General features: G+C 36.4%; 1 protein-coding gene across 11 annotated transcripts in view; it reads right to left on the bottom strand.

Annotated features, from left to right (window-relative positions):
- LOC149816510 (DENN (AEX-3) domain-containing protein) overlaps positions 1 to 26,857 on the bottom strand; it is a 106,723-nt gene that overhangs the window by 2,903 nt on the left and 76,963 nt on the right. For 4 of the 11 annotated variants that reach the window (XM_089987178.1, XM_089987176.1, XM_089987177.1 and 1 more), the window contains 3 exons: positions 12,572 to 12,706; positions 10,266 to 10,373; positions 9,131 to 9,196 (listed from right to left, as the gene is read on the bottom strand). In XM_089987178.1, the coding sequence (XP_089843304.1) occupies positions 9,131 to 9,196; positions 10,266 to 10,373; positions 12,572 to 12,706 (309 nt within the window). Of the gene's footprint in view, positions 1 to 9,130; positions 9,197 to 10,265; positions 10,374 to 12,571; positions 12,710 to 26,857 lie in introns of those variants that run through there. The other 7 variants (XM_089987182.1, XM_089987179.1, XM_089987181.1 and 4 more) reach the window with 4 other exon arrangements.

The following is a 26,857-nucleotide window of genomic DNA, read 5'->3' as shown; positions in this document are numbered from 1 at the left end:
TTTGCAACTAATTGTGCTTTATGTCTTTCTATAGACCCATTACTTTTTGTTTTGGTTTTAAAGACTCATCTGCACCATATAGTCTTCTTTCCCTTGAAAAGAGGTTGAATTGTCCAAGTATGAGCTTTATACAGTGCATCTAATTCTATCTTCATGGCTTTTACCTAGTCTATGTTTTTAGCTTCATTGTAGTTAGATGGTTCATGATATGAATGGATAGCTAGAAGACAAGCCCTATAGTTTGGAGTAAAAGATTCATATGACACAAATCTAGTTGAAAGTCTATGAATTCGTTCAGATCTCCTAACACTAGTTTCCTCAATATTTGTTGATTGATTATATCTTTCAAGGGCACATGGATGCTCCCTAGTATCTCGTCTAGAATACTGTAAAATATTTTGAGACGATTCTCTTTCTTCACTAGAGTCATTAATAGACTCGAAATTTTCAATGTTATTAACAATTTCATTATTTGATTTAGGTAATAAATCAAATAAAAAAGCATACTCGGTTTCTTCTTTGGATTTTTCAAAATCAAATATGTTTTCTTTTTCAAGAAAAGTAACATTTCGAGAAACATAAAGTTTGTCATTTGTTTGATCATAGTATCGATAGCCTTTTTTATTCTCGACATATCCAAGAAAGACACATTTTATGGCTTTGGGAGAGAGTTTGTTATATTTTTCAAGAAGCACAAAACATTTACATCCAAATATTCTTAGTCTTTTCAAGTCAGGAGAAATTTCAAAAAGTTTTTCAATTGGAGATTTGTTTTCCAAGACTTGAAAAGGTATTCTATTTATTAGATATATTGCGGTAAGTGCAGCTTCGGCCCAAAATTGTTTTGGAACATTTTTTGAAATAAGAAGGGTTCTAGCAGTTTCAATAATGTGACGATGTTTTCTTTCGAAAATTTCATTTTGTTGAGTAGTCCTTGGACAAGATCGTTGGTGTAAAATTCCATGATTTTTTAGATATGATTGAAATTCATTTGAAAGAAACTTCCCCCTGAGTCGGAGCGAAGGACTTTAATATTTGTTTTAAATTGGTTTATAACAAGGTTATGAAAAGTTTTAAAACACGAAAAAACTTCTGATTTAAGCTTGAGAAAAAATCCAAGTATGTCTACTAAAATCATCTATGAATATAACATAACATGAATATCTTCCCTTTGACATGACAGGAGCGGGACCCCATACATCCGAATGCACCAATTCAAATATTTCACTAGATGAGGAAGTTCTTGATCCAAAAGGTATCATTTGCATTTTTCCAAGTATACAATCTTTGCATACAAAATCTTTATCTTTACAAAAAAAATTCAAAAATGGAAAATGAGATAATTTGGATATACTTGGATGTCATAATCTTTTATGCCAAAGGTTTAAATCTATGTCTTTGATATGATTACAAAAAGCGTTTTGGGGTATACATAAAAAGTCCATATAATAGAGATCCCCTCTTTTATGGCCTTGCCCAATCAGCTTTCCTGACTGGAGATCCTGAATCTAACAAGCCTTAGATGAGAAGAAGACTTTACACCCATTATCAGAAATTTGGAAAACTGAAAAAGGTTTAAATCTAACTTTGGAATAACTCGTACGTTTGGAACAAAAAAAAAATTGAAGTGTCTTTGAGATTTCCTATGCTTTTAACTTTTAAAGAAGTGTCATCGGCGGTTGATACACATGAAAAGTATGAATTGATGCAATCGGATAGTAGGGATTCATTATATGTCATATGAAAAGATGCTCCCGAATCCAAAATCCAAGTGGACTTACCTGGAGAAGAAGAAGACGATATGGCGACACCAGATGTAGAAGGAGTCGCTTTAAGGATGTGTGAAACGGTTTCCGCTATTTCAGCAATTGTCAGATCATTGAAATTGTCTTCTTTCTTGATATCTTAAGTTTCTTCACTTAGAGCGGCTACCTTCTTAAATTTGGGACAATCCGGTCTTATATGTCCTGGTTCCTTACAATGATACAAATGATTTTGCCCTTGTATTCACCCTTGTATCCTCCATGATGTCCTTCCTCGTTTTTTTTCTCTCAAAATGAGGGGGTTTATATGTTTTTACAAAGTTTTTGGGTCTTGCCATGGCAAGAACCTCATCATTCGACTTGTGCATGCCAAGTCTTGTTTCTTCTTGGCAAATTTGCGCAAGAGCATCTATAGAAGGAATTGAGGTCCTATGAAGTAAAGAGGACCTAACTTGTTCAAATTCCGGTCAGAGGCCATACAAGAAAGAGAAAAGGTTTTTTTTTCTATTTGAGTTTTTCTCATTTCAATAGCCGAACCTTCCCATTTAGGTTCTAACATGGCTAATTCATCCCAAATGGAAGATAAAACCCCATAAAAATCTCTCACACTTTTGTCTCCTTGTTTTGCATTACGTACCATGTCTTGAAGATAATATAGTCTAGCCATATCCTTTTGAATAAAAGAGTTCTTTAAGAAAGCTCATGCATCACATGTAATGAAAAGAGGTGGAAGCACCAATAGAGCAAAAGGCACTCTTTAAGAGTGACCACTAGAGCCAAGAACACAAACACCAAATGTGCACACACAAAACTCTCAAAAGTAGAAAATGACTTAAAGTCATAAGTTGGATATTATTGAAGAAAGGAAGAGAAGGGTGAAAAACCCATGCTTACAAGTGGAGAATACCTCCTCTATTTATAGAGGAGGGAGGCTCAAAGAAGGGACCACAAGGGGGCTCCCTTGTAGTCGTTGGGAGCCCCAACGGTCAGAAATCTGACCGTTGGGAGCCCCAACGGTCAGAAATCTGACCGTTGGGGCCCCAACGACTACAAGTGTGGGGCCCCTTGTGGTCTTACAAAAGGGAAAAAATAAAAAGAAAAAAAGGTAAAAAGGAAAAAGGAAAAAAGTAAAAACAAAAAAATACATTGGTTGTTTTACAATTTCACTAAAAGAGAAACAGTATATATATACATATTTTAACACGCCCCCTCAAACTTTACGGGGAGAATATCGAAAGTTTGTTAAGGAGAAACATAAATCGTGGAGTTGGGAGCGCCTTGGTGAAGAAGTCAGCTAGTTGATACTCTGAAGTAACATATGGTAATGAGATAGTCCCTCTGAGGTATTCGTCTCGAACATAATGGCAATCCATTTCGATATGCTTGGTCCGCTCATGAAAGGTGTGATTGCTGGCAATGTATATCGCACTTTTGTTATCACAGCAGAGCTTGGTGGGAGTGGAAATGGGGACGCCCATGTCACCAAGGAGACTCCTGAGCCATATGATTTCCATAGTTGTCATTGCCATGGCCCAATATTCAGCTTCAGTGGATGACAGTGAAACCTTCTGCTGCTTCTTGCATCTCCACGAAATGAGGGATTCACCTAAAAAAATAAGACTCGTTATTGAGATACGATCATTGGGATTTCCTCCCCAGTCAGCATCAGTAAAAGCAGTTAAGTCAAGAGATGAGGAAGAGGATAAGAAGAGTCCCTTGGATATAGTATTTTTGATATATCGCACAATTCTCATTACGGCTGTCATATGAACCGAAGTAGGTGCATGCTGAAACTGGCTTGCTGCATGAACCGCATGAGCTATATCTGGACGTGTGATGGATAGATAGCTGAGAGATCCGATTAATTGACGGTAGGGGGTTGGATCCTCAAGAAGAACACCATCTCCAAGTCTCAGTTTTGCATTAATAACTTCAGGAGTCTCAACTTTCTTTTCATCAGATATTCCTGATTTGGTACAAATTTCTGCAGCTAATTTCATTTGAGATAGGATGTATCCTCGCGGGGAATAAGCCACTTCAATCCCTAAAAAATATCTCAAATAACCAAGGTCAGACATATCAAAAGTTTCTTTTAACATAGACTTTACATCATTTACTCCCTTTTTGTCATTCTCAGTGATGATCATATCATCAACATACAGTAGAAGCATAATAATGGAGTCACATGTCCTTTTAACAAAAAGAGCAGTGTCAGTATAGCAAGAAGAAAATCCTAAATTGATTAATACATTACTAAACCTATCATACCAAGCTTTAGGAATTTGCTTAAGTCCATATAAAGCCTTTTTTAATTTCAAAATTTTTCCATTTAAATTCATATCTGGAAGCGGTTCCATATAAACTTCTTCATTTAAATTACCATTCAAAAAGGCATTTTTGACATCAAGTTGAAAGATTGGCCATTTTTTTATCAGAGGCTATAGCAATAAGAGCTCGAACACTAGTCATTCGAGCAACTAGGGCAAAAGTTTCATCATAATCTACCCCATACTCTTGGGCATATCCCTTGGCTACCAACCTAGCCTTTTATCTTTCTAATGAACCATCACTCTTAGTTTTTACTTTAAAAACCCATCTACATCCAATGGGTTTCTTGCCATTGGGAGGATCAATGATTTCCCAAGTTTGTGCCTTTTTAAGAGCATTAAGTTCTAGTTCCATAACTTTATTCCAATGAGCATATTGTTTAGCATCATTGTAATGAGATGGTTCATGAAAGGAGTGAAGAGCAAGTAGGCATGCTCGAAAGTTAGGAGAAAAAGAATCATAAGAAACAAACCTATTTGGTATTTTGGAAATCCGATTTGATTTTCTTTGAGAGGTATCTTCGATTGACTCACTTTAGGAAAAATTTTCAAGAGCACAAGGAAGATTTCTTTCATTCCTTCTAGAGTAGACTTGTATTTGTCTTGAAACATTTTCTTCTAAGTTTTGATCATCACTTGGATGTTCAAAATGATCTTCGCTAAGGGATTCACTAGGATCAATATGATCATCTATGATGTTTTCTTGAGGCAACAAGTCAAATAGAAAGGAATAATCAATATTTTCATTTGGTTGGTGCGAAAAACCATTTTCCTCTTCAAGGAATGTGACATCTTTTGAGATATAAAGATTGTTCTTAAGTATGTCAAAACACCGATAACCTTTTTGTTTTTCGCCATATCCCAAAAAGATACATTCAATAGCCCTAGGAGAAAGTTTATCATTTTTGTGAGTTAGAACAAAACATTTACATCCAAAAATTCTTAGTCTTTTATAATCGGGAGACATATTGTAAAGTTTTTCAAATGGAGAAAGATTTTTCAAAGAGGATGAAAGAGTTCTATTGATAAGATATGTTGAGGTTAGAACCGCTTCGGCCCAAAAGGTTTTTGGGATATTTTTTGAAATTAATAACGTTCTTGTAGTTTCTATTATGTGTTTATGCTTTTTTTCCGCAAGACCATTTTGTTGCGAAGTGTTGGGACAAGAGCGTTGGTGACAAATTCCATTCTCTTTTAAATAGCTTTGAAAATCATTGGACATATATTCGCCTCCCGAATCGGACCTAAGAATAGATAGATTTCCCAAAAATTGATTTTTAACCATTGCATAAAATTCTTTAAAGAAGGAGAAAACTTCGGATTTGCGACTTAGGAAGTAAATCCACGTAAATCGAGTGAAGTCATCAATAAAGACCACGTAATACGAAAATCCACCTTTAGACAAAATAGGGGAAGGTCCCCACAAATCGGAATGAACAAGTTCAAATGGCTGAGTGGTAAAGTAAGTTCTTTGAGGAAATGGAGTAGCTTTAGATTTCCCAAAAATGCAATCTTTACAAGTCATGTGATTGCCTTTACAAGTATTGTTCAAAAACGGAAAAAGAGACATTTTTACAAAATTTGGATGGTCAAGTCTCTCATGCCAAATTCCAATACTTTTGTCTTTTACAAGATTGCAAGATGACTTAGATGAAAGAGTCAAAAAGTCCATAAAATAAAGATCACCCCTTCTATGGCCTTGCCCAATCAGTTTTCCTGACTGGAGATCCTGCACGGTGCAATCTTTAGGTGAGAAAGAGTCCATGATCAGTGATTTGAGAAACGGAAAAAAGGTTTAAATTAATTTTAGGAACGATTCTTACTTTAGGAACGAAAAAGTTTTTAAAATCAAGTGTTCCAATACTTTCAATTTTCAATGATGTTCCATTAGCCGTTGAAACACAAGAGGATATGGGTTCGGAAAAAACATTTGAAAGAGAGTTTTTATGAGATGTCATATGAAAAGAAGCACGAGAGTCTAGTATCCACATACCTGGAGGTGATGAAGAATAGGCGATGGCGGCTCCGGAAGTTGAATAAAAAGTCTTGAGAAGATGTTGGAAAACTTCGGAGATATGATTAAGAGTTTCTTTGATATCTCCCTCTTTGGCACTTTCTTCTTCCTTCTTTGGAGAATTTTCTCCAATCGCGGCTACTTTTCCCTTAAGTTTGGGACAAACCGGTCTAATGTGCCCCGGTTCATTACAATAATGTTATATTATTCCCTTTCTAGGCCCATTGCTATTTTTGTTAAAGTGAGGGGGTCTATATGCTTTAATATTTGATCCGGGCCTAGTAACGACCAAAACTTCATCACTCTTAACACTTAAGCCAAGTCGAGTTTCCTCTTGGCATATTTCGGCAAGGGTGTCTTCAATAGGTAGAGCTTTGCTTCTATGGAGAAGAGATGCCCTAACTTGTTCAAATTCCGGGCGAAGACCATGAAGAAATTGAAAAAAATGCTCCTTTTCAATTTGTTCCCTTCTTAATTCAATATCTTCCGGAGCCACCCACTTAGGCTCAAAAAGAGCAAGTTCATCCCAAAGAGGGGTTAGAGAGCTAAAATAGTCCCGGACACTCATATCCATTTGTTTGGTGGAACGGATTTTTTCTTAACAAAAAATTTGTCGAGCAAGATCCTTTTGGGTATACATACCCTTAAGAAAAAACCAAGCCTCATTGGCCCTTCTAAATTTGGCAATATTAGCACAATTTTTAAGGTCTACATTGTTCATAAACCATGCCAAAATTTTGGCATGGTTACTTTCCCAATCCTCAATTTTGGATTGATGGTCATTAATAGCTTTGATGCGCTCATCGCCATCTAAAGCTTTTTAAACCTCATTTTCGATTTTGGTGAGAACAAGAGAGGGTTCGGGAGTAGTTCCCATAACAAAACCCCAAAGTTTCTTACCTCTTAGATGATTTTCCATAGCGAAGGCCCACATGAGATAGTTGGACCCATTTAGCTTAAAAGAAAGCTTCACTTTAGAGTCATCTTCCATCGGCACCAAATATCCTTCCTTTCTTCAAAAATTTGAGAGGCACACGTTCCAAGATAACAAAGAAAAGCCCAATCACCAACCGAGCTTTGATACCATGTAATGAAAAGAGGCGGAAGCACCAATAGAGCAAAAGACACTCTTTAAGAGTGACCACTAGAGCCAAGAACACAAACACCAAATGTGCACACACAAAACTCTCAAAAGTAGAAAATGACTTAAAGTCATAAGTTGGATATTATTGAAGAAAGGAAGAGAAGGGTGAAAAACCCATGCTTACAAGTGGAGAATACCTCCTCTATTTATAGAGGAGGGAGGCTCAAAGAAGGGACCACAAGGGGGCTCCCTTGTAGTCGTTGGGAGCCCCAACGGTCAGAAATCTGACCGTTGGGGCCCCAACGACTATAAGTGTGGGGCCCCTTGTGGTCTTACAAAAGGAAAAAGAAAAAAAGGTAAAAAGGAAAAAGGAAAAAAGTAAAAACAAAAAAATACATTGGTTGTTTTACAAGAACACCCCTATCGGGTATTTCACTAAAAGAGAAACAGTATATATATACATATATGTATATATATACTTATATATATACGGATGTATATATATAAGTATATGTATATATATATACATATTTTAACATCACATGCCTTCTTGAATTTGATGATGTTGGTGGCAATCTTGAATTCTATGGTATTCATAAACCATGAAAGAATTTGAGCGTTGCTTGCTTCCCAATCTTCAAACTTGTATTGGTATTCTTGTAAAACTTTTTCCTTTTCTTCTTCGAACAATACTTTGACTTGATCTCCTTCTCTTCTAGTCAATTTGAGTTGGGGTTCGTTAGTAGAACCACTAACAAAACCATATAGCTTTTTGCCTTTGATGTGATTTTCCATTGTCGTCGCCCACATCAAATAGTTGTTCTCATTTAGCTTGTATGTGATGACGGAGGCAGAGTCTCTTTCTCCCATAGTGAATTGCGAAGATTTGAATAGAAGAATGACTAACACGAGCGTGAGGAGCACTTACCACAAGAGGATCACTAAGGAAGCTTTTTCAAAAAGACCTTTGCTCTGATACCATGAAATGAAACAAGGGTGCACGAATACAATGCCAACAAAAAGCTACACAAATGCACAACAACAATGTGGTTTCTCATGGACCGATCACAATCTCATAAGAGATAAAATACAAAAACAGTAATAATGCATAAAAGCCTATTGAAAAACAAAGTGAGAAGTTGAATACCACAGCAAATGCTTTATAAAAGCACACATACAAAGTAGTCGTGAGGCTCTACTTATAGAGTGTCACCTTTAATGAATGGGAGGCAGTCTAATAGACGTTAGACTGCCTCCCAACAGTCAAAAAGACTGACACAGAAACAGACAAAAAACAGAAAACAAAGAATAAAAAAAATATAGAAAATTTTACATTTCAGTCCCTAGTGGACTGTTCTAAATATAAAGGACAAAAATACCCTTGTTTGGTATTTGTATACATTTAATTTGAACAACTGTTTCACAGGTTTGTAAATGTGCCCTTATTGTTGATGCTATTTCCATTCTCTGTCTAATGTGCAGCAAGTTATTTCAAATGGTATTCCATAAGCTTCTCTGTTTGACTCATTCATAATCAGATACCCTTGGCTTTTTTTTCTGTAACCATTAATCATGCATAAAGTCAAAATAGCAATCTATACAACACCTACCAAGTGTATCCCTTACACTTCAGAGAGAGCTTGACAACTATGTCAAGTGTAGCTCATACATAGATTGCTACAGGAAAAGGAAAAATAGATATATACACCTTAAAACAGAAAATAGAATGGACACTTCTAAAACTAGGTCAGCAAAATCACAAGTGATCATTGGGAATTTAAGAAAAAGTACATGTTTAAATCAAAAATCTTAAAGAGACCAACTAGCTATAGAACATGTTGGAGGTGCATGAAAACATTTACAACAGCATGCTTAGCAAATATCTGTCTTAGAGATCTTTGCACATTGTTTTATTGAAATGCTGCAAAAGCAAAGACCATACCTTCATAAAGGGCCTATCACGGACTGGGAATGAGTCAATGAAGCTCTCTTTCAGAAGTAATGACACCTAAAAATTGGAGAATTCAAAACAGATGGATTTAGCAGATGAAATAACGAAAACATCACCCAATGACAGCTAATAAATTTGAATCAAATGCAAAACTATGTTATTGTAGCCTGACAAACTTTCAAACATTGGTCTGTGTGGGAGAACACAACCAATGCTACATTGACAAGAAATGGAAAATAAACCATGCAAGAAAGAAACGCCAAAAGAAAGGGAGAATAAACAGAGTTTAACTAGGCAGAACTTGAACCTATTCTGCCAAGGAAAACAGGAATTTGTGAGGAACATATTGCAAAGAAAGAAAAGAACGCTGATGGAAAGGTTATTAATACAGGAAGTATCAAAACTCAATAGAGTATCAAGAAACACATCTTTCGTTCAATTTAGAAATCTTTTCACAGTTTTTCAAGGTATACTGATGAATGCATGGATGTTCAAAATATTTTGAAGGAATGTTGCCAACTTCATGCTATCAAGAAATCTCCTACCCAAAGACAAACTGCAACTAGTTTTTCCAATGCCAGACTTAATCCTTAGGCATCCTCAGGAGCAGCCTTACGAAATTGCCTTAATTCTGTCACAGGGATGCTCCAATTCACTACCGTGTAGTGTCCCCTTGTATACTATTCTTGAGGTTAAACTAGAAGTATGCCCTTCATCTCTTTTAGCCATGTCCACATGACATAGCCCACATTTATGTGCATGCATCTACCAATTTGTCCCTCACATGCCATAATAACAATTAAAACTTTTCTAGCAAACTTATGTAAGAAAAATTATTCAAGTTTTTTCAGTTCTAAGGCACGAAAGAGAGAGAGAGAGATGTGAATTTGTGTGTGTGTGTGTGGTGCCATGTCCAATTTTTGGTCATGTTGACACAAGACCCACGAAAAATGAGTGGCATCTCCATGGATTTTCAATGACCACACTGGTAGAAGACTGGATGGACACACACACACACACACACAGAGAGAGAGAGAGAGAGAGAGAGAGAGATGACAATTCAAATATTAAGTGTCAGTCATCAACTTTGTCAATTGAGAGACAAAACTATGAGCCAAGTACACACCTTGTCATCATTTGATTGCACATTTGTGATGGTGTGAGCGCGTAAATTTGAACAGAGGGACTCCAAGTAGGATCTTAAGGTTGCTAAGAAGCCTTGAGCAGCTTCAACCTAATAAAGAATCGCATGATGAGGTGAAATCACAATTATTTCTAGATAAAAATAATAACCAAACAAGAACTATGTAGTAGGAAAATAAACTTAAGAGACCTCAACAAGGCATGTAAAAGTTGGGACATAACTCAAGCTACTGACTTGAATCAGTCATTTTAGGCATACAAAAACGTAGATACCGATAGACAAAGATTCACTTAATTGCATTCAGACTCATATATTAAATAATTAGATAATGAATGTGACAAAAGTAAACACAAACAAGACTAAATATTTCAGTCCAGATCACCTATACCCAAAAAAAAAATCACAGAATGCTGAAGTGTCAACCTATGTCCTATGTAACACGGACTCTTCTAAAAGGGCAATGCACCAGCGTCACACCCGCACCAATGCAGGTGCAACACTTGGACACTGCTTCCTTTGTGTCAGGTGAAGTCAACCACACTGAGGTCCATTTTTGTCCCAAAAATAGATTCGGTTAACCATAACCAAGTCCAATTTTATCTAATATTATATATAAAAATACATAAATACGCACACATTTGTGCATATATATATATATATATAGGGAAGGGTACCGTCCAACCAAAGGAAGGTCCAAAATCTACAACCGATAACGATCGGATGGCTCACCTTCTCCAATGCTTGAGCATCTCATCGAATCGACCTTATATATTTGTTCTTTATAAGTTATTTACTAATAAACATGTTTTACATGAAGACTTTATGACATATAGACATGCTAAGTCACATGGACTTGTCATTTAGGCAGCGGCACCCGCATCGACGCAACGTGGGTGCAGCACCCGATGAGGTCAAATATCCTTGGGTGTGTTCAACCCGCATCCAGGGTTATATTTGTTTAAAATGGACTCAGTCAACTTTAACCGAGTTCATTTTGGTCCAATTGTCAAAAAAAAATTGAAATGGGGGTTTTCTTAATTCATTTTGCATAGCCATAATATATTTAAGTTGATTTAATCGTGGCGTTATTTTTTATTGATGAGGAATAGCAATTATAGATTGTTAATTTGATTTATTGAATGAATTTATGTGTGATGAATTGATGATATGATACTTGTTTTTATTTCAATAGTGTTAACTTAAAACTGTTAAAATTTATATATATATATACCCTCCCCGCACCCTTGCACCCAATTTTTTGTAAAGTGCCACATCACAGATGCACCGCATTCGCACCCACATCTATATGACATAGCCTATGTCACATGGATACGGACACATATGAAAATGACATGAATACAGGATACAGATTCAAGATTTTTATGAAAATGAGGACACCAGGACATGTGCATATGTTTCTCATATAGAACCAAATCCACAACTTGCAATCATAAGAATGCCATTTTTAATGAAGTTAATTAAAGAGAGGTTGGGTCTTGCTGGTTTTTGAGCATCCTGAAAAAGTGAATTATGACCCAACATAGAGGCTTGGGCTTGTTGCCTAAACAAGCCCAGTGTGATATGGCTCAAATGAGCAATCCATGCTTGACCTGTATCCAACTGATTAAAATGAATTTCATAATGCTTGTTAGTTTGGACCAGGTATAGCTTGAAACCCACCAGGATCTAGATGTAGAACCAAACCCACTTGAATTTGAATTTATATCTCTATCCACTCTACTGAGATCCATGTGCATGCATGTAGATGAGACTCAATCAAAACCCAATTCAACAAAGTCAACTAAAAATTGCAAGCTGTTGGATCAAACATCATTTATTGGCTAAAATTTTACACTAGTACCTAGGAGCGAAATTAAAAATGAGTGATTGTTCTTCATTGAGCATTTAAATGGGGTTAGTCCCATAACAAATAGAGTGAGGTTATTCTTTCATTCTCTGCTATTCAAGAGGGTAGCTGCACTTGGTTTTCATTGCATAAACGCACAGCTATGCAATGAGCACTGTGCTGCATGCATGGATGGAAAATACTTAGGAATATACAAATGTGAAAGTTGACACTATTGGCCCTGGGCACAGTTTGACCATTCCTGAAATGGCCAACCCATGTTGACCACATAGAACTCGGTCAAAATTGTGTCCTAAGCATGTTGGAGCACATTCTCACTCATACTAGGTGCCGTGTCGAATTCTATTGGACATGTTCAGTATTTGGCATGTTCTTCTGACAGGTGCCAAACAGTGCATTAACACTTCTAACAAGATCTCACCTGAATATCAGTGCATTCATAGACTGGACGCTTTTTGGCTAAGAAGCTTTCACCCACAAGCGTTGCATGATATGAACTTAAGGATGATAATAACTCGTTGTGTTGAGGAAGTTGTGGTATTGTTGGGCATTTCACCTACTTGCTCAATGAAATAGGCAACAAAAGATTAGTTAAAATCTTGATCTAACCACAAACAACAGCTAGAAAAATATAGAAATACAGACATTAATAAAGAATTCCAAAACAATTTAGCACCTAGAGACTCCCCAATTGGCAGTGAAAAAGAATATGCATAAAATCTGACAAAGGAGATGCAACCAAAAGAACTGCCATGTAAGATTAAAATAAGAGCACTGAGTTCCAATACATCAATGATTATTTATGGTAAATTTTGCCTACATTCTCATTAACTTACATTCTAATGAACAAGCACACACACCACTTAGAACATGTCATTAATAATACCAACCAGCTAGAAAATTGTGACAGTAAAAAGGATGAAGAAAAGAAATAAAGTATTTATCTCTACAAAGTACAAGACTTTGACTTTGATTTCATAAACATAAAGTCCATCAAGAAATTGGATTTAAGTTGGCTCCGACCAGATACTGAGATCATGGTCTGATTCAACTGGGTTCAAAGAACTGATATGGACCCAAACCGATTTCCCCAGACAGAATTTGGAATCAGTATTTGGTTGGATATAATATATGGTTTGAACACAGATTCTTTTAACACATATTTGACCGTCTACACGTGTGTGCCACAACCACCATTCAGGTCATGGGTGCCAGAATCCACTATTTTCCAGTCACAAACAGGCTTAAAATTGGAAAATTCACCATTTTCAAGTCACGGGTGCCCACAGCCATTACTTACCACTCACTAAAGAGGCTGGAAATTGGAAAAACAGAAGGCTAAAGACCGAGTCAGACTACAGCCAGCATCAGGGATCTCCATCACGAATAGACCACTGGGTCATCAGAACAATATGCAACTCATATATATATATATATATATATATATATATATATATATATATATATATATATATATATTAAGGACAACATTTTGAAATTGTCAAGTACATGAATTTTGTCCAGAGATGGAAAAAATTGTATGAATAGAGGATCAGATAACATTTTTTACCAGGCCAATGCTGCCAGTATCGTTGCGAATTGGTTGATTAATGATTTGTATTGTATAGCCAGAAAATCGATACAAAAATGACCCGATTCAGATTTTTTTTCAATGCTATAAAATAGTTTTTAATGTTTTTTTATATTTTTGGGACACATGTCAACTGCTGGTCAAAAGTTGGCTGATTCAGATCGATTCAGGCCTGAATCAGAATCGCCCGATTCACCTGAATCATTGGCCTACCGTGCCGATACGAATTTGACAACATTGTTTTGGAATGATGTATATAATAATAAGAAAACTAAAACCGTCTATCTATATGTTTGCTAGCATCGTAGCAGAAATCTATAACTTGTATAGCTGCCATGTTAGCACAAAGCTTTTAACATTTAGTAAATGCCTATTCTATGTCTTCTTTCTCACGCTCCTTGCATTGAAAGTTGTGTTCAAATTGAAGAAAATACAAACTGAACTTTTAGAGACCAATGCATGACAGCTCAATCAAATAAAGGAGCATCTCGAAAGCAGACTGCCTGTTAACAATGTCGCCCTCCCAATCAGAATAAGAATACCCTTGAACCATGCTACACATTTCTAAGATTTTCTTGTTTCACAGCACCAGTCTGATGTGGAACTCCAGGATCACTTTGCAATCTATCAAAGTGCATAACATATGGCAGGCCTAGTGCATAATGTAATACCACCAAACAAAAATTAAACATCAACCCGACTAAAGAAAGTCTCCGACAGGTCGAAAATCTCAATGAAAAAGATAGATTTATTTAACAAATATCGATTGGGTGTGTCCTCAGTCCCCTAAAATATTTATTATATTCAGGTTTCACTCAGATAGTACCCTTCTTACTAGACTACCAATCAGACAAAATCATGTCCAAATGAGCAGAAATTTTTTCATTCACAAAAACCATTATCTGAAATTTTATAAATCTCAGGAAGCTAGATCAAATATCTACAATCAGCCTACTATTGGAGGAATGACCCGAAATATTATTTCACACATATGTTATGCATGTTTTTTGGAGTTAAATAAAAAAGTATTTATAGGGATCATTCTACGTCTGTATTAACTATACTAGTTGACTGAATTTGATAGATGTAGCAGATTAGAGAACCAACTTCCTGTTAAGACGTTATATCTTTTATTGCATTGTCTGGGGTTTGGATTTGGGTTTGATGTGGATCTGAGACCCAAACGTGCTGTGTAATTGGTTGTATAATCAAGGGCTGTTTAGTCCTTTGTATGATAGCCCTAATTAGAGGCTGTATTATATATTAAAGAGATTCACGCCTAGGCTGAAGCTGCAGCTTTTGAGATCAGAGACACTCAGCTTGTTTTCCATCATCACTGCCACTTCTGCAGATCCAAACCGGCCTCGAACCAGGTACGCCCACAATCTTGCTGCTCTAACATGGTATCAGAGCAAGGTTCGTGATTGGGCGTAATCAGTCTGCACGTTCCTTCGTGATTGGGTGTGATCTATCTGCATCTCTAGACCTGGCGTAATCAGTCTGCGCGTTCCAGCATGATCACATCAGTTTGGGTGTGATCTATCTGCGTCTTGAGACATGCGACGATCAATAATCAGATCTCCAACGAGGTTTTCCATATTGGGTTATTCTTTTCTTGCTTTCATTTAGTTCTTATTATTTGTATTGTTCTTCTGATCAGAATGGCTATATTCTGATCACGAATCTGAACATTCTCTAGATCGTGAATATTTTCTCTGCCTGATTCTTTCTTGGTTGCTATTCTATGTGTCGCATATCTGACCAGAAACGTCATTTTCTGTATAACAAGCGTGATTTTCTTTTTTTTTTCGTCTGCTCATTGTTAGATTTTTTGTGTCGTGAATATTATCGTTGTGTTGTTTCATGTGTCGTTAATTTATCTATTTCTGGTTTGGCTTTGTCTATGTCGGTATCGTGAATTTGATTTCTTAATATCTGTGTCGTTCAAACTGTTACGTCGTGAAAATTCCGGTTCTATTTTCTCCTTAGTTTTGCAGCCTTCTTCATTCTTGAGTTTATTGTAGCATTCTGTGTCATCATTTTTTGCTGTTTTGCTTCTCAACAGCAATCTTCTTCAGTCTTTTCTCAACAGCAGCCTGCCATCATCCTTGATTTTATTTTCAGCATTTTTTTCATTACCTTTTTGTCGTCATATTCTTCACTTCTTCTCATGGATACTAATGTTCCACAACCCATGTTGTCCTCTAGTTTCCTACCTCAACTTGTCTCAGAGAAACTGAATAACAGTAATTTTCTAACTTGGAAAAGGCAGATTATCCCCTTTATTAAAAGTTACAATCTTGATGGATCAATTAAAATGCCATCAGAGTTTATCATGCAGGAGCAGAGAGACGACAAAGGAACAGTGAATGTGGTCTATATCAGAAATCCTGAATATGTGTCATGGGTTAAAAGGGACCAAGTAGTTGTTGCCTACCTCACTTCTACCCTATCACAAGAAGTCCTCATTGGAATCCCGAACGACTGTTCAGCCAGAGAGTTATGGGACAGCTGTTAAATTGTATTTCCCTTTATATACATATATTTTTATATGTATGTAACGAGGGATACATATACATATACGTATCATGCATATATGTATATATATATATATATATATATCATTATATACATATAAAATATATTTTCCTTCATGTAACCCCCAAGGGTATTTTTTGTCTTTTTGCTGTTTTACGCATATTAACATTTGTAAATATGTTTGTAATTTATTTCTCTTCCTTTTCTTTTCTTTTCCTTTTTTCTTTTTCCTTTAATCCTTTTTTCCTTTTTTCTTTTTTTCTTTTTTCTCTTTTTCTTTTTCTTTTTCTTTTTCTTTTTTTTTCTTTGTTGACTTGGTCAACATTGGAGGGGGTCCAACACTAGACGTTGGAGGGGCTCCAACGTCTAGTGGGAGCCCCTCCAAGGCTTCCTCTTCTCTATAAATGGGGTTGAACCCCTATTGTAAATGCATTCAATGCTTGGAGCATTGTTCTCCAATTGTTCAATAAAATTCTTTATATTTTTGCATTTGTATTCTTCATTTGTACCTTGGGTACATTTTGTTCTAAGTCTTCTTGTGCCTTTGTGCACATATCCCTTTGTGGAGTTGGAACTTGGGTTGCACACAACCTCTTTTTGAGATATTTTCACATGGTATCAAAGCGAGGTTGGTGATAGAGGATCGTGGGATTCTTCGTTTTTCGAGTGCCTCAAAAAACGTGCCTTCGGTGTTTTGCAGATTGAAGTGGTGGATCTTACTTCTCAAATATTTTAGAAGTAGTGATGGGAGTGTAGTGAAGCTCGGTGAGCAAGAAATACCGGTGAATGATTATTTCAAATATTTGGGATCCATCATTCAAAAGTATGGAGAAATTGATGGGGATGTAAATCATAGGATAAAGGTTGGGTGGATGAAATGGAAAAGTGCAACTGGAGTGCTGTGCGATCGTAGAATGCCATTGCGGTTGAAGGGAAAGTTTTATAGGATGACTATTAGACCCGCTTTACTATATCGTTCGGAATGTTGGGCTGCCAAGAGACATCATATTCAAAAAATGAGTGTAGCTGAGATGCGGATGCTTAGATGGATGTGTGGAAATACAATAAAAGATAAGATTCGGAACGAGGAGATACGTAAGAAGGTAGGTGTTGCACCCATTGAAAATAAGATGCGAGAGAATCGTTTACGGTGGTTTGGACATATTCGGCGAAGGCCTAATGATGCTCCAGTTAGAAGGTTGGAGAAATGGGAAAATATATTAGTTAAAAGAGGTCGGGGTAGGCCTAGGAAGACTTGGATGGAGATGATAGGAAAAGATATGAATGCTTTGAACCTCACCGAGGACATGGCATTGGATAGAAATGATTGGAGGAAAAGGATTCATGTGGAAGACCCCAAATGAATTTCTTTTTTGGTTCATATCGCTGACCCCAATGGTTTTGGGATGAAGGCGTAGTTGTTGTTGTTGTTGTTGTAATCTTACGTCAAGTAAGATTTGAAAAACTTTTTGTGGTACGTATTTCTTCTCCACTCTTCCCTCTCTAATGGGTGAAAAAGAGTCGCATTTTTCACTTGGTTTTAAATTAAACGGCTCCAACTATCATGTTTGGGCCGAGAATATGGAGGCTCACATTAAGGGGAAAGGTCTTTGGGGATACGTCAAAGGAACCATTCCTGAACCCGAACCTAAGATCACCATTATGGAGAGAAGAGAAATCAAGGTTCTTGATGGTGAAGAAAGAGAAAAAGCCTTTGAAGAATACAACATAAAGCATGAAGAATGAAAGATGAAGAACTACAAAATTCTTTCGTGGTTCTTCTCTTTTGTTGAAACAAAAATAAATGCCAATATCTTGAAGTTCAAGAAAGCGTTTCAAGTATAGGAGTATCTTGAAAGAATATATACTTCAAGAGACTTGTCCCATAAATATTATCTACAAAAGAAGGCATTAACTCTTCCACAAGGTGAAATGACCGTTAGATAATACTTTGCCGACTTATCCACGGTTTGGGATGAACTTGCTCTCCAAGAACCTAAATGGAGTGGAGAGGCAATTGAATTAAGAGCCAAACAATTAGAAGAGGATCACTTTTTCAACTTTTTAAATGGGCTTAGACTCGAATTCAAACAAACTAGGTCCTCTCTTTTGTCTTCGTTTTCTTCTCCCCATTGGAAGATGTGCTTACCAAACTAAGTGGAGAAGAAACTAGATTGGGGATGAATAAAACCAATCAAAATGTGTTGGTCGTTCCTTCGAAGGATGAGGATGAGGGTGCTTTTGTCGTCTCAAGACCGGGGAGTAATGTCAAAACATATAAACCCCTTCACTTCAATAAAAATCGAGGAAGATAAAATGGCAGGCATTATGGAAGAGACTATAGCAAGATCATATGCCATTTTTGCAAAGAACCGGGACACATTAAACCAGTATGTCGTAAATGGAAAAAGATGGTGGCGATGTCTACAACTTTTCAACCAATCAATGAGGAAGGACCTTCAACCTCCAACCATGGCACCTTATCTCTAAATCAAATCATGGAAGCTCTTCAACCTCTCCTTAAGGGATCCGTCTCTGGAGTCGCCATGACCACGTTCTCTCCTCCCGGTAAGACTCTTTGGCTCTTAGACTCGGGTGCATCTTTTCATATGACTCCAAATATTTTTGCTCTTTCTAAATACTCAAAGAATTTTTCTCCTTTTGTTTCTACCGCGAATGGGGCTTCTCTTGAAATAAAAGGAATTGGAGATTTTGAAAAACAAGGATTTTCTATTCCTAAAGTTAGATTTATTCCAAATATGAATTTAAATTTCCTTTCCGTCTCTCAACTATCGGATCATGGGTGTGATATCAAGTTCTCATCAAATAAATGTTGGATACAGGATCGCCGGTCCGGGAAGTTGATTGGGGAAGGCTTTAGGAAGGGAGATCTATATTTCATGAAATTTCTTCAAATTCCAAAACAATCTTTTTTGTAATATTGCCCAACATAAAGATATAAATGTTTAGCATAAACGCCTTGGGCATCCAAATATTGCCAAGCTCTCTCATTTACATTTTGCTAAAACTTTATGTAAAGACAATTTCAATTGTAATGATTGTATTCTTGGTAAAATGAGAAGCTTACCTTTTGGACAAAGAAATATGTTTTCATCTAAGCTTTTTGAAATTATACATTCGGATGTATGGAGACCGGCACCCGTAGTGTCTAAAAGAGTTTTTTCATATTATGTTATCTATGTTGATGACTTTTCAAGATATAGTTGGATTTACTTCCTAAAAAATAAACACGAGGTTTTTTCTACCTTTAAGGTTTTTCATATGATGATACAAAATCAATTCAATAGTAAATTACAAATTTTTAGAACCGACTCTGGAGGAGAATACCTTTCAAATGAGTTCAAAAGTTACATTGAAAATAATGGAATCGTTCATCAAAGGTCTTGCCCTAAAAACACCTCAACAAAATGGACTAGCCGAACGAAAACATAGACATATAATAGAAACTACAAGGACCTTACTCATTTCTCAAAAAAATTCAAAAAGATTTTGGGCCGAAGCGACTCTTACATCGATTTATTTCATAAATCGACTTCCTTCGAAAATTTTGAATCAAATATCCCCTTTTGAAACCTTGTACCAAAAGGAACCCGACTACAATAGACTAAGAATTTTTTGTTGTAAATGTTTTGTCCTCACCGATAAAAATAATAAACTATCTCCCAAAGTTATCCTGTGTGCATTTTTGGGATATTCTGAAACACAAAAAGGATTTAGGTGTTATGATATTAAAAACGACAAACTGTATGTCTCAAGAAACGTAATCTTTTTAGAAAATATGAGTGGTCTTGAAGAACATAAAACTCATGAAGATAATGTTGACTACTCTTTTTTGTTTGAGTTATTATCTAGGAATGAAGATTAGTTTAGCGATGATGAATTAAATGAGGATGAAGACTTAAGTGAAAGTATTCCATAACCCATCCAACATGAAGAAGAATTAACAGTTGAACCAATTACCTATATACATAGAGATAAAAGTACTTTTAGAAGTACAATAGAAAGTATAGTAACCTTAGTGAACCTTCCAACCACTCTCGAAGAACCGAAAGACCTAGGAGAAATCCTTCTAGATTTATATCCTATGAATCCTTCTCCCCAAAACATAGGGCATGTCTCAGTGCCATTCAAGCCTAAGAATTTTCAAGAAGCTAAAAAAATGATAAAATGAAGGGACGCCATGGATAACGAACTTAGAGCCCTCAACAAAGCTAAAGCTTGGACCTTTCAATATCTTCCAAAAGAAAAGAAATCAATAGGATGTAGATGGGTTTTTAAAGTCAAAACCAAGAGTGATGGCACTCTTGAAAGATATAAAGTCTGCCTTGTCGCAAAAGGATATAGTCAAAAATACGGTATTGATTACGAAGAAACCTTTACCCCCGTTGCTCGAATGGTCACTGTAAGATGTTTGATCACCATTGCATCTATTAAAAAATTAAATATTTACCAAATGGATGTTAAAAATGATTTTTTAAATGGGGATCCTAATGAAGAAGTTTACATGGATTCTCCTCCTAGCATGGACATACCGAAGGAAAAAGTCCATCGTTTGCAAAAAACACTCTATGGTTTAAAACAAGCTCCTAAGGCTTGGTATGATCGATTTAATGAAGTTATGATTCAAGAAGGTTTTATTTCATGTTATACTGACACTGCTCTATTTGTTAAAAGGTCTAATGCAGGAATTGTGATCTTATTACTGTATGTTGATGACATGATAACAAGTAGTGACATAAAGGGTATCAAAAGCATTAAAACTACTCTAAAAGAAAGGTTTGGAATGTCAGACTTGGGGTATTTGACATACTTTCTTGGTATAGAGGTAGTCTACTCTGACGATAAAATTTGTGACTCCTGAAATTGTGGGATCAAAGATGAAGATCAATGATGGGATTCCCTTGGAAGATCCTACTCCGTACCAACAACTTGTGGGGTCGCTAATGTATCTTAGCATCATAAGGTCAGACATCTCGCATGTTGTGCACACTGCAAGCCAATTTCAGCATGCTCCTATATCTGTCCATATGGGCGTCGTTCTCCGAATTGTCAGATACATAAGGGAAACCTTAAATAAAGAAGTCTTTTTTTCCTCGCCCTCTGAGTTAAATTTAATTGCATATACTGACTCTGATTAGAGAAGTGACCCAAATAACCGTCACTCCACTACAGGTTTTTGCATTTTTTTAGGTGAATCCTTAATCTCATGGAGATGCAAGAAACAACAAAAGGTGTTTCTATCATCCACAGAAGCAGAATATCGAGTCATGACATCCACAACCAAGGTTTTAAAACCCGTGACTCGGAACTCGACTCGTTCTTTATTGACTCGTGACTCGGCGGGTCAACTCGGTGACTCAGACCGGGTTTTGTTAACTTTTGATTTTAAAAGAAAAACAATATATAATTTGTCTGAAACCATGTTTTTGAGTAAACATAGTCTCCAAATGTCTGTAAGAATATAAAAACAACTGCAAAGAGCTATAGAGGTTTGCTTGAATAATTGAATTTGATATCTATACAAGCACTTTGACTAATTCATGACTTGAATTAGAGGATTTGGTCACCATGAGTTCAGTCTGCTACTACCTAAGGTTCCTAAAATGCCCAATCATATATGCTAGCTTGTTTTAAAAGTTTTAATTCCCTCTAACAAATCCATAAATGTAAAACAGGGATATATGTGCATATTGAAAGTTTACAGAATGCCCAATATCAACATAAATAAGCAATTTTCTCATGTATAAAACTATGCATGAAATATATTAATGGCACAACTATAAAAAGACTACTAATATTTGAATATGTACAATGCTTGTTCACATAACAAATGGATGATGAAACCTAAATGTGACTTCCCATAGGCACAGTTGACCCGCCATATATAGTGAGAATCATTTCTTTAAAATATTTTGCTAGAATAAGTTGATAACACAGGGTGAACAGTAGTTCGAACAACATGGCGATTTTATTCTATGGATTTAAATGCTTTTTTATCTTTAAATGATTTTTATTTTCTTTTTTATACAAAATCTGGGGGTAACCCTTGTTAAAATATATGTACTTGTATATTTCAAAACTGTAATTTGAAACTCAAAAAACAAATTTCAAACATCCCAAAACTCGCCCGAGTCAGGCCGAGTCAAGTCGAGTCAGGCCGAGTCAAGTCGAGTCAGGCCGAGTCAAGCCCGAGTTTTGGCAAACCGAGTTTGCCTTGTCAGGTTGACTCGCTGGAGGGGCGAGCCGAGCCGAGTCAGCCGAGTCAACGAGTTGACTCGGCGAGTTTTAAAACACTGTCCACAACCATGGAAATTGTATGGATTCATCAACTCTTACAAGACATGGGGATTCAGATTCAAGGACCCACTAAGTTATGTTGTGATAATAAGAGTGCAGTCTACATTACCAAAAATCACACATTTCATGAACGCACAAAGCATATTGAGATGGACTGCCACTACGTTAGAGAAGCATACTTGCAAAAAGTTATAGATCTTCCAAACGTGACCTCGGAATATCAGTTGGCAGATTTTTTCACTAAGGCACTTTGCTCTCTCAGATTCAACTTTCTTCTTGGCAAACTCTTGGTCATTGCGCCCTAAGTTTGAGGGAGGGTGTTAAATTGTATTTTCCTTTATATACATATATTTTTATATTTATGTAACGAGAGATACATATACATATATGTATCATGCATATATGTATATGTATCTATCGTTATATATATATATAAAAATATATTTTCCTTCATGTAACCCGAAGGGTATTTTTGTCTTTTTGCTATTTTATGCATATTTACATTTGTAAATATGTTTGTAATTTATTTCTCTTCCTTTTCTTTCTTTTTTTTTTCTTTTTCTCTTTTTCTTTTTCTTTTTCTTTTTCTTTTTTTTTTCTTTGTTGACTTAGTCAACATTGGAGGGGGTCCAACACTAGATGTTGGACCCCTCCAACTGTTAGATTTCTAACCGTTGGAGGGGCTCCAACGTCTAGTGGGAGCCCCTCCAAGGCTTCCTCTTCTCTATAAATGGGGTTAAACCCCTATTATAAATGTATTCAATGCTTGAAGCATTGTTCTCCAATTGTTCAATAAAATTCTTTATATTTTTGCATTTGTGTTCTTCATTTGTACCTTGGGTACATTTTGTTCTAAGTGTTCTTGTGCCTTTGTGCACATATCCTTTTGTGGAGTTGGAGCTTGGGTTGCACACTACCTCTTTGGGGGATATTTTCACAACAGCACAGTCAAGACATATTCTCAAATTTCAGAATCCAAAGTTATGTATTTAAAGAAAGAGTTTCAAAGCCTCAAGAAAGGATCTTCAAGTATTATGGAATATTTGAATAAAGTGAAAGAAATCACTAACCAGAAAGATTTGTGGTTGGAGAAACTGTTTCGGATCGTGATAAAGTCAACCAGACACTAGCTGGCCTTGGAGACGAGTATCATGTTATCTTCACTACGTTGCAGTGCTTTCCTATTCTCCCATCCTTTGAAGATCTCAGGTCACGATTACTTTAGTTTGAGATGAATCTCAAGCATGCCACCAGAAACTCTGGGCAGTTATATGACTCTCATGAGGTGTTGTTTACAGGAACAAATAGGGGAAGAGGAGGTTACCGAGGAGGTGGTCGTGGGCGTGGAAGAGCTGAAATTCAACAAGGTAGAGATATTTTACCTTTTCCTAATGCTTCAAATACCAACAGCGTTAATATTGGGGGCAGAAGGGTCCTAGTCTGTTTTATATGCAGAAAGCTTGAGCATGTAAAAACTAATTGTTAACATAAAGATGATCCCAACTATAATGCAGAAGACAACTCCACTTATCATAAAGGCAATCCAGTTATACCAACTAATAAACCACTCAATTGCTGGAGGAGAGAGAAATATTGGTGATCTGAATGTGTTGCTCGCAACCCTAAACTCTTTAAATCTAAAGCAGGATGATCAAGGAATTTGGTATGTTGATTCCGGAGCAGCTCACATCACTGGAAATGCAGGTAAACTTTCTAGTCTCATTAAATATTCTGGAAAGGACAGTGTTGTCACGAGAGACTGTACTAAACATCCCACCACTTATGTTGGAAATGTTTTTGTTCCCTCTTCTGAGTCTAAGTCTATTGAACTTTTTGATGTCCTTTGTGCACCCAATATCAAGAAAAATTTGGTGTTTGTTTCTAAACTTGTTGATGATACTAATTCCTGCATTGTTTTCACTCATTCTGTGTATGTGAAGGATCTTCGCATGAAGACAACGTATGCTGAAGGGGAGCAACGTGGGAACATGTACATCTTTAAGAAAAATCTACTACGAAAGTGTTCTTTCTCATCATCAACTTTGACTCCTGAGAAGTCTCATGCTTTCGCCGTCGGTCTTGTCAATAATGTCAATCTTTGACACAGTCGGTTGGGTCATTCAACAACAACAACTACGCCTTCATCCCAAAACAATTGGGGTCGGCGATATGAACCAAAAAAGAAAATCATTTTGGGTCTTCCACATGAATCCTTCTCCTCCAATCATTTATATCCAATGCCATGTCCTCGGTGAGGTTCAAAGCATTCATATCCTTTCCTATCATCTCCATCCATGTCTTCCTAGGCCTACCCCGACCTCTTTTAACTAATATATTTTTCCATTTCTCCATCCTTCTAACTGGGGCATCATTAGGCCTTAGTCGAATATGTCCAAACCACCATAAACGATTCTCTCGCATCTTATTTTCAATGGGTGCAACGCCTACCTTCTTACGTATCTCCTCGTTCTGAATCTTATCTTTTATTGTATTTCCACACATCCATCTCAGCATACGCATTTCAGCTACACTCATTTTTTGAATATGATGTATCTTGGCAGCCCAACATTCCGTACCATATAGTAAAGTGGGCCTAATAGTCGTCCTATAAAACTTTCCCTTCAATCGCAATGGCATTCTACGATCGCACAACACTCCAGTTGAACTTTTCCATTTCATCCACCCAACCTTTATCCTATGATTTACATCTCCATCAATTTCTCCATACTTTTGAATAATAGATCCCAAATATTTGAAAAAATCCTCCACCGGTGTTTCTTGCTCACCAAGCTTCACTACACTCCCATCACTACTTTGGTTGGGTCATTGTAGTAATAAATTTATTGAAAATCTTGTCTCTTATAAGTTTATTCTAGAGACGAGCTTGAGTCATGGTTTAAATAAGACATTGTGTTCCAGTTGTGAGGTTTGCAAGAGTCATGTAATTCCTTTTCATTCCATAAATGAAAGAGCTTCAAAACCTTTTGAGATTATGCACTCTAATGTTTGAGATCCTGCTCAAGAAAAATCTTTTTCTGAAAGTAGATATTATGTTGTATTTGTTGATGACTATTCTCGTTATTCCTGAATAATTTTTTATGAAACAAAAGTCTGAAGTTTTTTATATCTTTTGCAAGTTTCGTGCCTATGTCAAAAATCTAATTTTCCTTAACTATTCTTAATTTCCAAAGTGACGGAGGTGGAGAGTATGTCTCCAATGACTTCATTAAATTTCTACAATTGAATGGAATTATTCGAAGGGTGGTGTGTCCTCACACCCCTCAACAAAATGGACTTACAGAACGAAAACATCGGCACATTGCAGAAAGTGCCGTACTATGATGCATGCCAGTGATTTACCAGTGGAATTGTGGCCAAAAGCCTTTCATTTTGCAGTCTATGTAATAAATCGACTTCCCATGAAAGCTCAGAACAAACGATCATCGTACTTCATGCTATATGGTAAACATCCTGATTATGCACTTTTGAAGTCTTTTGGTTGCATCTGTTATGTTCATATTGATAAGACTCAACGAAACAAGTTTGGGAACAAGGCTAGTATTTGCATATTCGTTGGATATGCTGATTGTTATAAAGGGTATCGATGTTATGAGATTGCCCCCAAAACCATTCGCATCTCACGAAATGTTGTTTTTGATGAGAACTGCTATTAACATAAAGACAAACTCAATGTGCTTCAAGATCGACAATCCAAGATTGAATATTATCAATCTTGGCACAATGCACTATTATTTTCACACGCCGAAAAGATGGCTATTGTCCCTGCAAAATCAAATACAACAGGAATTGATGATAAAGACAAGACAAATGAGGAAACACACAACAAATTTATAGAGGGACAAGTTTACACCAAAGGTACGAGATCTCGTTTTATGCCTTAAGAATCATAACAGAAAGAATTCGTGACGAGAGATGATAACTCCATAACCTTGAGAAGGTCGACATGAAATACATCATCGTGTAGAGAAGTAGATCAGTTATGAAAGTTTTAGTGCCGATCATCAAGCTTTTCTTGCCACCATAGAAGCCCAAGAACCCAAACATTTTTATCAAGCTTATCAACATAAGAGATGGATTGATGCGATGAATGAAGAGATGGAAGCACTGCATAAATGTCAAACATGGGAAATAGTTCGAAGACCTTTGAATAAGAATATTGTTGGATCCAAATGGGTTTATAAAATAAAGTATAGGCCCAATGGTAGTGTGGAGAGATACAAAACACGACTCGTAGCAAAA

The sequence above is a fragment of the Nuphar pumila genome, chromosome 14 (genome assembly GCF_984573655.1).
Source record: "Nuphar pumila chromosome 14, dmNupPumi1.hap1.1, whole genome shotgun sequence".
Classification (NCBI taxonomy): Eukaryota; Viridiplantae; Streptophyta; class Magnoliopsida; order Nymphaeales; family Nymphaeaceae; genus Nuphar; species Nuphar pumila.
Note: the sequence above shows the minus strand (reverse complement) of the source record. Positions and strands in the feature narration are given on the sequence as shown.